Source organism: Hippocampus comes, unplaced genomic scaffold (assembly GCF_001891065.2).
Source record: "Hippocampus comes isolate QL1 unplaced genomic scaffold, H_comes_QL1_v1.1 scaffold186, whole genome shotgun sequence".
NCBI classification, from domain to species: domain Eukaryota; kingdom Metazoa; phylum Chordata; class Actinopteri; order Syngnathiformes; family Syngnathidae; genus Hippocampus; species Hippocampus comes.
Window position 1 is genome coordinate 1,432,795 of NW_017806236.1, and position 13,988 is coordinate 1,446,782.

At 43.7% G+C, this 13,988-nt stretch overlaps 1 protein-coding gene across 4 annotated transcripts in view; it reads left to right on the forward strand.

The window, feature by feature from the left end:
- Positions 1-12,052: 12,052 nt before the first annotated feature.
- The window catches only part of reln (reelin), an 88,557-nt gene continuing 86,621 nt past the window's right edge, over positions 12,053-13,988 (forward strand). For all 4 annotated transcript variants that reach the window (XM_019857219.1, XM_019857221.1, XM_019857220.1 and 1 more), the window contains exon 1: positions 12,053-12,637. In XM_019857219.1, the coding sequence (XP_019712778.1) occupies positions 12,385-12,637 (253 nt within the window). In that variant the 5' untranslated portion in view covers positions 12,053-12,384. The remainder of the gene's footprint in view (positions 12,638-13,988) is intronic.

Sequence of the window (13,988 nt, forward strand, 5' to 3'; positions counted from 1 at the left end):
AGTCTGTTCATATGAAAAAGACTAACAAGCCACTCTGTTGTTCCTTCAGGCTTTCTGGCTCCGCACACTCCCAGTCATACTAGCATGAGCTATTCTGACTCCTCATCCATGGAGTGTGGCTCGGACCCCAAGGGGGGGTGACTTGGAAAACATTTTTGTCCTTGTCAGGATCCAGTTGCAAAAATTTGGCATAAATAATGTGCCAGCATCACTGTTGGAGTGACACCGCAGGGGACCGCCACTCGAGCAGTGAAAAGCAGCCCTGCCTTGGCCTCAATAAGCAACAGAAGAAAGAAATGCGGAGGGCACAGACGGGACACCTAAATTTGCAAGGCAGAGGATCAGTCAGCGACTTGCAATTAAAGCGGGCTGAACGGGACTTCGCCGCTGTCACCAACATGTGCATGGTTCTGGAACTCATCTTCATGAGTTGTCTGCTACCTGTGTGGCAGTGATTCCAAACATCGAATCGCAAGTGAGTGACGTCACAGCAACATCAGCCAATCAAAATAGCGGATGCACCACCTGTGTGCGTACAAGGCGAGACCAAACCTGATGATGCTAAGCCATACCAAAATACCAAACTATATTTATCATTTCATATCGCTCGTGTTGGGGTGAAACCTCTTTAATCCAACTTTGGTGAAGTTGATATATTTTTTCCACACAAATCTACAATATTGGTCAGTACTCGTGTGTGTTATTTGTACAAAATGATGACCATTCTTAAGTATTGGAAATGGATTGCTCGCTTTGGTGATGCAATTTTAATAGCTCAACAATCACACTGTTTTTTTGGTCATTCTAGAAAAGTGATGATATTGGAAATACGGGGCAAAAAATCGGCTAAAAATTGAAAAATTATGGCGAGTCTGCCAACGCCAGATGCACAAAAGTTAGTGTTCATGAGGTCAATTCATCGGGCTACCATTCCCAGAAGCCTCTCAAAGACCACCATCACCGTTAAGAGAACTAGAGGCAAGATTAATAAAATTTGCCTTCATCATCATGGAAACATAGGTGGAATTAGATCACAACTTCCAAACTCAAGGGCCGGAGGCCTAATCTGGCCCACCCTATCATTTTATGAGCCCAGCGAAAGCCAATAAACATGTTAACTTCCATGATCTTTCCGAATAGCTGTCCCAAAATTTCAAATTCTCATATGTTTCATAAATAACAGAGATCTTGCAAGGTTCTGGCCATGCACGGCTTTCCTTGTTACCCGATACAAACGCTCAGGGTATCTATATTAATGGAATGATTTAAAGTACAGTATTTATAGTGCAAAGTGCATAAGGGATCTGCACTATGCTGCTATGAAATGCAGAAAATCAAATGCCAAACCTTGTTTTATATCTGGATTGGGCCTTGCCTTTTTGTTCTGTGTCCCCCCCGTGTAGATTTTTGTGTTTAGTTATGGCGACAGAAAACACAGAAGGCTATCTCCTCATGACCACCAAAGTTGCCCCGTAGGCTTCTCCAACATCACAGGCTGTGTGCAGCTCCAGGTCAAACATTGTGCTGTGATGTCAAACGTAATGAGAGAACATGATGACTTGTTAAGTAGCTTGGCGGGAAATGGTGGTGAGCAGAAGGGTGGTAGAGGTGAAAATACAGGCCTGCCGCTGAAAGCGAGCACGGGCTCATGACCATAATGTGTCAGCTTCTACTGATGACCAGAATTGACATTCATGATTAAAATTTAAATTCAAATGCATGGAAAGTTCCCAGATGAGAAAACTGTGAAGCGTAGACAGACTATATTTTAAATAAAAACAAGTAGACCATTTCAGTGAAATTCAGAACGACTCTTTGTTTTAAATCTAAAAACAATTATTAATGTGAAGTCAAAAAGGCTCATTTTATCTATTTTTTTTTTAAATAAAAACTTCATCCTTAAACATTACTGTTAAAAATGCACTTCCAATGAAGTATTGCCAAGACTAGTTGTCATTTTTAGTTCTACTGAAAGTAACTTGTCATCTAACTTTGACTTACTTTTAACCCTTTCATGCACCCTGCAACCTGATCACATGATAAGCTGTCCACTGTAGTAACCGGTGTCCCTGAAAGGGTTCAAATCAAGTTACCAGTCAAGTAGCAAAGTTACTTTTTCAAGGTAACTGTGGCAACACTGCCCATACACACACATGCTTATACAAAGGTTTTGTTGTGCATACAGCATCACTAAACTGCAATTGTTGGACCCGCTCATTAGCTGGCCTCTATTAGCATCTTGTCTAATTGAACATTATTTACAGACTGTGATGATCTGCTGAGGTGACCTTGATCCAGCATCTGTGTAATGGTTCTGCCAGTGCAACAGAGTGTGCTTCTCCCGTTTATGCCGTTATGAACACAAATTGCAGTCAGGCCCATGTTTGGCCATAAAAGTCTGCACATCATTAGTCACAATTACACTGCTGTTGCCAGGAGTGTTGATGAGTTTCTTTGCTCTTTGTCGAATGATGCCGGAAGAGCGAAATTCATCAGAAACTGAGCCAGAGGAACAGATACCTAAAAACCCTAGCTCTCATCTTTTTTTTTTCATTCCTCTTATAATTGCGCACTGTACATAAACATCTCCTCTAATCAGATGGTGAGAAGGGCATCTGTAAATCTGAGGCGCTCGGGCGAGACAAGAAGCAAATGCACGCTGGAGGAGGAGAGTGGAGGGGGTGATGCTTGTTGCTGTGATGGATTAATGAGGCAAGGCTTGTCAGTGCAGTCTTTGTGGCTTCTGAATACAGGATAGGTGCTTGTGACTGATACAAGGCTTTTGGGGTTTATTTAATTTATGAAGACACTTTTGCATACATTCGGGTGGATGCTCTGAAAGCATATATTTAAGACAGGACTGGTATGCAGTATAGTGTTTTTCCCTCAACATGTTTAACCTGTCAATGGGGAGAGACGATTATTGCTGTTTTATGCATAATACATTTTTCAGTTAATCGGCCGATTAATCGTTAATATGTTTTTTTTTTTCCTGGCAAAAATCAGCATCGACCACAAAAAATCCATATTGGTCGGGCACTACTGAGGAGTAAAGGTGAGGGAGCGTTGGAAGAACGATGGAAGTGCGTAGGAGAGCGCCTGGAGAGGTGGGCAACCATTGAGGAAAAGCCAACCGCTGAGATGAGAGGTCATCAGATGAACTGTAGCAACAACACTTGCAGAAGAGTTGTTTTTATATACATTTAAGAGAAAAAAAAAACAACTCATTCAGGCTGAGAGAAGCCAAAGATGAACTACTCATATGTGTGGAGTCCCTCTGAGTGGGCTTGTGAACATACAAAAGCACATGATTGGCAGACACATTTGCGATGGAGCCGGACAATGAGCTCAAGCTCGATGAGCACAGTCAATGGCTATTTAGAGGAGATGAAGTGAGAAATGACCGCTGGGCAAAAAAAGGGTGTGAAGGCGGTGAGTGAAAGCAAAATGCTGGGAGGATGGGGGAAGAGAGTGGGAGGTCCTATTGTAGACGGTGCTTGGATAGTTCTCTCTTGTGATCTTTGACCTGTAACGAGGTCGATGGGAGTGTGAAATAAGGTTTTGCTATATTGTACCGTCCATGAGAATATGGGTATCATTTTTGACACGATAATAATTGTACACGATGCCTAATCGATCTAAATGGGACAAGTACTGCAGTAACTGTAACTGTATTAAGGAAGTCAAGGATCCAGCACCAATCAAAACTGAAAATGAAGCGGTTCGTGGTTGGGCCCCTGCAAGCCGAACGTCGGTAATTGATAAAATGTTAAGGTGTCAAATGTGTTTCAGCTGCACTGCCTCACTGCGCTCTTCTCTCTGGGATTATTTTCCACGAATATTACCTTACTTAAGCACAACAGACTGTGGAATGAGGAATGAACCTGTATGAATCTGCAGTCCCTCTGTTGGTTGACTGTCATGTGTCAGATTGTGCCGTGGTCTCTGCTTCTGCCAGAATTCCCTTCAGGGATCCATCCCTGTCTCTGGAGGAATACGGTAGGTGGGATGGAAGGAGATGAAGAGATGGTTGCTGTGCTTGTCTGTCTTTGTGCTTCTCTAGAATGAAACATGGATGCATGGGAGGGGAGGCGAGGAGGGGCTTGAGGGGCTCTGAGCCATGGGCTCAAAATGAGATTTTCACTTATTTACAGTATATATTTAGTTGGCCTCCCAGCTCGAGGCTGTCTGCTTGCTTTTTGTTTTGTATGTTCTCTGGACTCACTGGCCCAATTTCTCCTCCCCCCCTCTTCCTGTGTTTCGATCAGAGTGTGAGTATGTGCTCGTGGAAATGTGTGCACAGGCTCTTTGACACTTTCTCCAACTGCGACTTGTGATTCTTAGTTTCTATACATTTCGGCCATGGCTGTCAGCGTCTGTATGACTGTTTGCGTCCTCCAGTGCGGATGAATGGCATCCTTTGAGTTGAACTTATTTATATTATGATTGTGCCAAACATGCTGTGCATCATTACCGAGGACAATGTCTGAAAGGAGACAGAAACCGCTGTTTTGTCACATGTTCATGCCTGCACCACGCACACTAAAATCAATTTTGTATTTATGAGGTTAGAAAACACCATATGACACCTATCCATACCATTTCTTCGTGAAACACATATTCATTGATTATGTTAGATACCGGGAAGTACCTCTTTGTAAAATAATTAAATCATACCTCAGGAACAAATTAAAAAAAAAACATTTTCACTCATTCTGCATGTCATTTTTCCTCATCCTAGTTGTTTGCATGCTGGAACCTCAATTGGGGTAAAGGCTGCTGTAATACCACAGAGCACTCGGTCTGTCTGTGCGACAATGTGGCCTTGTGTCGGTCATTTTCCTCGTTGATATTTCTCATCTTGTTCTTTCACAGCTCTTGTTACCATGACGGCAATGTGAGAGGGGTGCTGTGGTGACAGGGAGCTCAAAATGCAGGATTTGGCATTCTGTTTCTCACAAATGCAAAAGAGGTATGAGGCCAACCGTCTGTGCATGCTGTAGCAGCCCCGAGCGGCGCACTTTGCTATGCTCGGAGCTCGCGACGGTGACTCACAGCTGTTGAAAAATGTATCACACATAAATGGTGCCAGGCCATGTGTCTTCCCCATTTAAACGCATCTGCTGTTGGCCCTGTAGACAAAAAGGCCCGACTATTTGACTGGTATTAGAAAGCACACTTTTAGTTATACCGGTCAAGTCTCTGCAGTCACAGACGTCACTCGCTTTTTCACATTTCACTTTTTGTGGCTTCATGACATGGCATCGTTTTTATTTATTTTTATTAATCACACTTATATCTCAGATTATTCGCTATATTGCAGGATTCTGTGGTGATTCTTTTTCCATATGGACCGTTACTGCGGAAAAGTCAGCGCAAGCCAGGAGCAAAGAGCTTGTAAAAGACGCTGTTCGAAGTGTGGGATCCTTTTACACCAAACAAAAAGTCTAAAGTGTCATGTGCTACTGTGAAGTACAACCATCTTAAGATGGACGACTTCATGACTCTGGCAAAGTAAACAACATTAGCTAATTTAATATAGCCTCCCACTGGATCGCTAGCTAGTACTAAATATACTGTAATTCCTCCAACTGAAGAGGGATAGTCACTGAAGCTGGTGTATTGCTTTACTGCTCAGAGGTAACAAAATAAACACAAGCGCGTTCAGTATTCATACACGAGTACTGTGATTGGCTAGCAGTCGGTTCAGGGTGCACCCCGCCGACTGCCCGAAATCAGATGGAATAGGCTAAACTACTCTCGTGACCCTTGTGAGGATATGCGATTTGGATTATGGATGGATGGATATGAAAAAGGATATGCGACACTTAAAATTTACATCGGAATAGACATTTCATTGGAATCGCAGTATAAATCGAGTCAACCTATGTATTGGGCAAATATTGTGCGATGGAAGTCACAATCTCTATTCAAGGTCATCTCGCAGATGTTTGATGGTGTTGAGGCGCTCTGGTTCATCCACACCACTAAAGTCATTCCTGCATGAATTTGTGGAAATTGCTTTGTGTCCTGGGACGCGGCCATGCTGGAACAGAAAAGGACCTTTCTAAAACTGTTCCCGCAAAGTTGGAAGTTAGTCGCTTTGGAAGTTACAATTTTTCAGAAATCTAAAATTAAAAATGACCGAATCAATGAATAAATCAGTGCGAAATTAATGGGGTCAAGCATTTGGCGTCAAAATTTGATGCTCAGTATTCATTAAGTGAATTATAGGTTTCTAAGCAGGCCTGACCGCAATCAAAATTCTTCTTTTCAAATATGTTGAGCATGTAATTTAGTTATAAACCACAGTGTGAAGAAAAACATGCTGTGTTTTTTTTTTTTTTTTGATTGCCTGTGGCTACAGCAGGTCTGACAACCAGATGGAGTGGTTCCTTGTATGTCACCAGTAACTATGTGAATCAATGTGAATGGACAAGCTTGCATTCTGATGATCTAATCTTTCAATCATAATAATTATTATAATAGCCTTGTGCATTTTATTTGAAGGTGCCTTTCTTGGCACTCAATGACATCGTACAATGTTAGATTATGTTTAAAAAAGAACAATAAAAATTGGAATTTGAGAAAAAAAACATAGAGGGGCGGATCAAAATGACAGGTTGAGAAGGCAGTTTTAACCAAGTGCGTTTTGTGTTGTGATATGGACTGACTGAAAGAGTCTCTTCCGAACTACCATCATTCTGTCACGGTGTACTTGGTGCAAAGCCTGCATTTCTGCTTTGCCATGTGTGCAATCAGGGAGGGGAACAGGTGCAAACTGCACTCAGATGTCAAACTTTGTGAGCTTATTGAGCTGGAATGTCCTTAGCGCAATAACCTTTGTGAATCGGATGTGAAGACGGAGTAAACTGCGGGTGCAAGTGAAGAGCAATTAACCCTTTCATGCACCCTGTAACCTGATAACAGAATAAGCTGTCCACTGTAGTAACCGCTGTCCCTGAAAGGGTTAAAGGCGCTATGAGCGCCCGCAGTTCATTCTTTGTGGATCCAGCCCTGAGCTTTTAGGGGGGTCCCAGGGAGGTTTATTCACTTATGATGAGCACCCTTCTCCTTATCCATTTTTTGGGGCTGGGTACATTGCTTTTCATGGGACTAATTGAAGTGCTCCGGCTGTCACAGCTGAAGTGCTCCCTCAGGGGCTCTCTTTTCTTTTTGCTTGTTTCCTCCCCTCCTCCAACACAATTTTTTTTTTTTTTTTTTTATCGTTTTCCATATCCGGTAAACAATCTGTTGGTGGAAATTAGGGTCCAGTGAGTGATGAAGCGACACATCATGACCCTCCTGCCTCCTCTGCCTCTCTCCCTTTCTTTCACTGTCATACTCCATGCATCCCTTTCAGCTCTTTCCACTTTTGTGCCCCCACCCTCTGTTTTGCCTTGTTTGGCACGCAGCCTGTATTAACAGTGGTGGTGATGATGGTGGTGTGTGTGTGTGTGTGTGTGTGTGTGTGTGTGTGTGTGTGTGTGTGTGTGTGTGTGTGTGTAGGGATGCAGGCAGGGGGTCTGAAATGAAGATTGAAGTGGACAAAAAAGCCCTGGTGCAACCTGGAGGTGGAAATTAATAATGATAAAAATAATTACTGCCCCATGCCTCCCTGACCTAGTTTTCATAATGGAGAACGATTGCCCCCAGTCGCACACTATGGATGTGTGTTTAAGTTTTAGTGTGTCAGTGTGTGCGCATGGCCAAGAGAATGGGTGTGGTGTCATCGGGATGGATGTAGGCCAGGACCTACATGGAGAAACTTATCACCAAAACCTGGCACATGAACGCACAAAGGGAGAAAGAAGGTGGTCTCTAAGTACCCACTCCACAGCGGCCAACTTTAATTCATTCACAAATTGAATTCTTACAATTTTATTGAATTTTTTTATGTACTTTGAATGCACCATTCTCTGCGCTGAATTTAAAGGGAATGAGGGGAGCCACTTCCCTTGGATGGCAAAAAAGTTGGCTGCGGTCTCTCCCACCACGGTGCAAACGCCCCCTTCTACCTCATCCCGTGTAGGAAAATACAAAAAGAAAAGAAAAAGTTCACCCATGCGCACAGTTAGACGTCACTTTGCGCTACACTTGAAAATAGGTTCTTGAGAATCCAAGTGATATAATTCCTTTGGGCAGGCCAAAACAGGGTCGCTAAATTTGCCTTTAAATTCTAAACTCCTGATGAGGCAGTTTTATTGTTTCTGGTAAAAAACAGTGTGGTTGTCATCTGACAGGGACGATTTGCAAAAATAATATCAAGAAATAACTACCATGTGTGAAGCCCATTTTTTTTTCTTGGTTGTCTTCTGGTCCGTTTATCCTCAACTTTCTTGTCGGCCTGTCTCGCAAACATTACAAAGCTGCTCTGAATCAATGATTGGCAAAGCCGCATCACATATGAGAAGCTACAATACACATAACCAGTCTGTGTAGTTCCATCACGACCAGAAAGGGCTGCGGCATAAGTTGTGCGGTTCGAATTGTAAGCATTTGTCAAAGGCATCCATTAGTTCTGGGTCCGGAGGAAAAGGCATTGTCATGATCACGTTCTGTTAGTGTCCAGCAGGTGGCAGAGGCATTCCCGTTTTTTTCCCGGTTGTGCACCTGTCTGGCATCACAATTACTGGGATTATTTAAGGACCTCATGGACCCACATAAAGCTGTCACAGAACGTGATCATGACAGGCATCCGGACCATTCAGCAATTAACGTATTTTCAAGATGGACAACACTAAGTTCAAGTCAACTTTATTGTCAAATGTGCTCTATGTGTAACATACAGCACAGATGAAATTTCTTTTCTCTCAGAGCATCATTTTGGCCATTGAGCTTATCAATTGACACCCTTGTAAAACAAAAACTCAAGACTGGGAGGGAGGGTCTCAAGGCTGTTGGTTTGCCATCATTCTGTCCCAGCCCGTTCTGTTCAAATTCCGAGAGTCCATGGTCGCAAATATGTTGTTCTTGGCGACTTTTTACTGCACTATGCAGTTCATATTTACGACTCTATTATTTCGGGGGCATTGGTATCAGAATCTTGACAGAGTCCATTTATTTCTCTCACACCCAGTCTTATATTTATACAGCAAACCAGAGCAGCAGCAGGAAGAATTTTTATCTTTTCTTTTTAAATGTGCTGTTTATCATGGCAAATTCTGAACTTAAAATTCTCTGGAATGAGGCAAGCAATACTGCAGTGGTCTCAACTTAACAATGGACCTCAAACGATCGCTCAAAACAAGCGTATGCATATTTGCACATTCCCAAATTTCAGTCAAACGTATGTTCCCAGTCATTGGCACCTCTGTCTGAATCTTGCTGAGCAGCAAAGTGCAAAACTGTCAATAAATTGAATTTTACATGGTGGTCTCGATCCTTCTAGCGGAGGATGACAACACGACCGAAAGGAATATAGTCGCTGCAAGCACATTAAAAACTTCCAGCCTGCACTCTTGAAGAAGTCCACCGTCAAGTTAATTAAAAGTGCTTAATGATCAAGAGCTTTAGGGCTGGTTGTGACTGAGATAACCCTTCACCTCGCTCCTCAATCTCGGCACACTGGGCCGTCGAGTTGACCTTGTAGGACCTCTGGGATTTCACATCCTTGGAAAAGTTAATGCCTTGCTGGAACATATGCTGTTTGTTACTTTATCATCATAGCAGTCCAGTACCGATGCTCAACATGGGTTTATAACACAGTAAAAAACAAACTCGTGAAATGGTAGCGCACCTGCTCCTTGTCACGCTCTGTCACGCTTCTTTGCATCACTTCATTTAGTCTGCTGATGTCATGCAGTAAGGGCCTGGATTACGTCTGAACTTCGTATACAAATTACATGTGAAATGTGCCACTAATGGCTGAACGGAGTTCACTTGGTCACGAAATGTGACTTCTGCATCCAATCTATCACTGTCGTGAACATGGCTAACACACGCCATTAATGACTAACTAGAGCAGCTTTCAATCATTCAGTGAGCAATCGGAGAACTTAAGTTTATTCACGGGTACCTTAGCTGTGCTTGGAGGACCATGTTCTTGACCCCTCATTCACAGTTTGTATTTTTTGCATAACAGACATTATTTCAATGTTTCCTAATGAGATGTGACCTCCACGTTAGAAGAGAAAGACATAGTGAGTGAGGCTTTTATAAATATTTTTCTTGCCTGCCAATCTCCCAGTGTGTGTACTGGCCTGTGTTGGAGTTGGAGAAGCAGCTCGTCTGGCAGGTGAATTGCTTCACTTGAAGCGTTTAAAAAAAACAAAAAAAAAACCCCCAAAAAACATTTTATGTTGTCAATCGAAAATAAGCAGACATCGGCAAGGTTGTAGTGTGTGGTTTGTTTGAGATTTCAAATGCATTGAGCCTCTGTTTGTGCGGTGGGGGGTTTAACTACGTGAAAGCATCTGGCCTGAATGCGCTACTGCTGAGGGTCAGTCCGTCTGTTTGGACACGACACGCCACAGGCAACCGGAGTGTGTGTCCAGCTTGATGCTTTGTGTGTTTGTGTGCATTTAACCACAACATACAGAGTCAGCAGACGCCGACCTAACCTCATACGTAGTTCACAGGTTATCCAATCTAACATTGGGCACTGCATTTTGCTTGTTAAGAAACGCTGCATTTTGGGGTTCTTGGAAAATGTTAAACTGTATGCATGCCTACCAATTTGACACTTTCATTTTACATGATAGCGTTTCTTTGAGGTATGTTACATAATCGATCCAGTTTGACCACAGCCTAAATGTACATGGAAATGACCTTTAACCACCACCATCGCAGATGACGACATCAACAACACACAACTGTTGAGCTCAGAATCTGTCTGACTTCACCTCGATCAAATCCATCAAAATCGCGTTACACCACTGCCACAAATTAGACCTGCTTTTACCTAGAAGTTGACTTAAATTGTCAGGTGCACGGGGGGGGGGGGGGTAAAAGAAAAGGCCCTTGGTTCTCCAGCATGTCAGATTCCCAAACATGCGAAAATAGACTTGTCCCGGCACGAAAATCAAGATGCGTCAGTTTTCATGCTGAGCACACCATGCGCGTTCTCCAAAAATGGGGCCCTCTCGTCCAAAAACCGCAACCCCAAATTGAGAGAAGCTATGAAGGAAAAGACACTTTTTTTTGTCTCTCAATAACCATTAGAATATTTTCTTTATTTTACTTACAATAAATCTTATCTTTCAATTGATCCAGAATACATAAAATCCAACATTGTAGCCATTCAGTCAAATATTTGACAGCTGACTGATTTTGATGTTTAAGAATTGGCTTTATGGGTGCTTATTGCCGTTACTGTGATGTCTATGCACAGCCTTGAACTGTACAGATCATTGTGTCCTCATTTAGGAACATGCGTGTGAGGATTAAAAAGAGGAAGGGGAGATACGTTGGGTGTCTACACTGTGCATGTGAAATGCTCATCTATCAGATCCCCCGACCCAGTGGGGGTTACAAAGCAGCATAATGGCTGGTGTCTGTGGTGGAGCGATGGCTTCATCTGTAGGGGTTGGTTTAAAAAAAAAAAAAGTTGGAGAATTCCGTGGAAAAGGAGATTCTGATGGAAAACCCATGAAAGACGCAACGGAGGGGGGAAAGGAAAAACAAACAGTACCGTTGCAGAAGAGGGGAGGAGAGATGGAGAGGTTGCAAAAGGGGGAGATTGAACGTGGGGAGCGATTGTGGGAGGAAAAGAGGTGTGATAGAGGGTGGGAGAGGAGCAGACAGTCTGGTGGATGGGCAAAAAGACAAAGGGAAAGGAGACGGACGGGCATGAGAGGGATCTATCAGGGGGCTGGTTAGACTTGAACACACTAAGCTGCATGGAGATCTCAAGTCTTAAAAGAGAGTTCCCGGGGTTCCAGAGCAGTGCTTTAAGTGAGCCTTGAAGACACTGTGGAGAAGGCAGCACCAGGAAGGGTTTAAGGAAAAGGCAGAGTGATAGACAACTGAAGAGAAGGGAGGAGGAGAGGGGAGGCCGTCCGTCTCTTGGAGCAGCACGCGAGGAGCTGGTGTTTGAGCGGGGCGAGCGCAGAGAGGGAGGAGAGAGGGAGCCGCGCCACAGGGAGGGGGTGAGGTATTTAAATGCTGGAGAAGGACAGCGCAGCCGAAGCGCTCAACTCCCTGAGTGAAGGTAGGACAGGGAGAGGAAGCAACGGAAGAACTTGAGCTTCTTCCACACTTTTTCAGACTTTGACTCAACATCGTAGCACACACGCACCCCCCCCGCACGCACTTTTGGACTTTTGACTCATCACTGGACTCCAAAAGCTTCTCCTTGGAATCCAGCTACCTGCATCCTCCTTGCTCCCGTTCATCCAGCGCTCTCCTCAAATCCACACTCTCGCCCTCACGCTTTGAGGGCAGATGGCCGCGGCGTGGGCCTCTCTCGGGGGCGCCTTCGGCTGTGCCCTGCTGGCCCTGGTCCTGGGGAGCAGCGGTGTGGACTTCGGGGTGCCCCCCGCAAGCTTTTACCCCCGGTTCAACCCCTTTTTCTTCCTGTGCACCCATCACGCAGAGCTGGATGGAGTTGGGGTGGCTGAAGGTGGGGGTGAGGTGCTGCTCACCCTCCAGATTATGGGTAACCCCACCGCCTACACCCCAGGACAGGAATACCAAGGTGTGTTCACTTTTGTTTTTTTCTGAAAGGCGGAAAAAAAACCACACTCTTTATTGTTGTAGTTTCTATGTATTTTCTTTTTCTGATTGTGAATTTTACTTTTATTATTTAACCCTTTCATGCAACCTGATAACCTGTCCACTGTAGTAACCGCTGTCCCTGAAAGGGTTAATGTGAGTTCATATTTTCTGTCTTTTTTTTTTTTTTGTAGATAGTTTCAATTGCCCGATGACTGAAAAGTCCACCATTCTAAAACGATCAGTTAAGTTCTCGTCGTAAAATTAATCAACAGTTCATTGGAGGGACGAAAGAGAAACATGAACAAACCTAAATTCAATCTCAATTTACACAGATGTTTCTCGTCAAAAATAGACATTTTAATCCCATAACTTGTACTTTCCTTTCCGTTGTTGCATGTGTGAGAGGCCCGTTTCGTTCAGATGGTTGTTGTTTGGAAGTGTTGTTTATGTAAGCGTTAACAAAAAACAATAGTGATACTGTGTTGGATTTATTCACTGTGTTGAGCAGCTTTGGTGTTTGACTAACCTGTGATCTGGATGCTCCGTGCGTAGGCAGCTTCTCCACAGAATGAGAGCGAGAGAGAGAGAGAGAGAGAGAGAGAGAGAGAGAGAGAGAGAAATAACTGTGAATGGCAATGGACAAAGAGAGAAAGAATCAGTCAAAAATGCTCACGATTTAGGTTCAGTTAAACATGAGAGGCGACCGATTAATTAGGCTTTTCCCACGATGATGCACTGGCACCTGGTTGTGGAAAAGTGATCCCCCCTGTGATCGCCGCAACTGTGTCACCGCTGCTCTGCACTGGTTCTCGTAACTTACTTAACACTGGGGACAGTGACCCTCACGGGTCAGCGCAGTTCTACAGAGGTCACGTTCCCATGCTACTGTCCTCTCCTCAAAAGCCCTGTGTATATAAATATGATTTATATGACTGATTTGATCTCACTCCCAAAGTAAAATAATCTCCACTATTTGGGTGTTCGCCTCGAGTTTCATTTAATTTTCGTCCTCGCTCGCTTCACCATATTGTGTTATCTGAACAAACAAACTTCTTCAATTCAAATCGCATCTGTTCAACACAGTTTGTTGTGAAAGACGTGGTAGAGGCCAAGAAAAGCCTGTCGGCTGGAAGAATCAGTTTTATCCTTCTGGAAATTACCCAGGGATCAAGCCTTGAGTCAAGCACCTTTTAACTGAGGGATCGGAGGGAGAGATTTGAATAACTGGCTGCTGGATGGAAGGGATGGCGCGCACAGAGCGGTTTAAATAATTAGCATTAGAAACGTGGTGGACAGGGAGGAGGGGGAGATTTAAATACGACCGTGGAGTG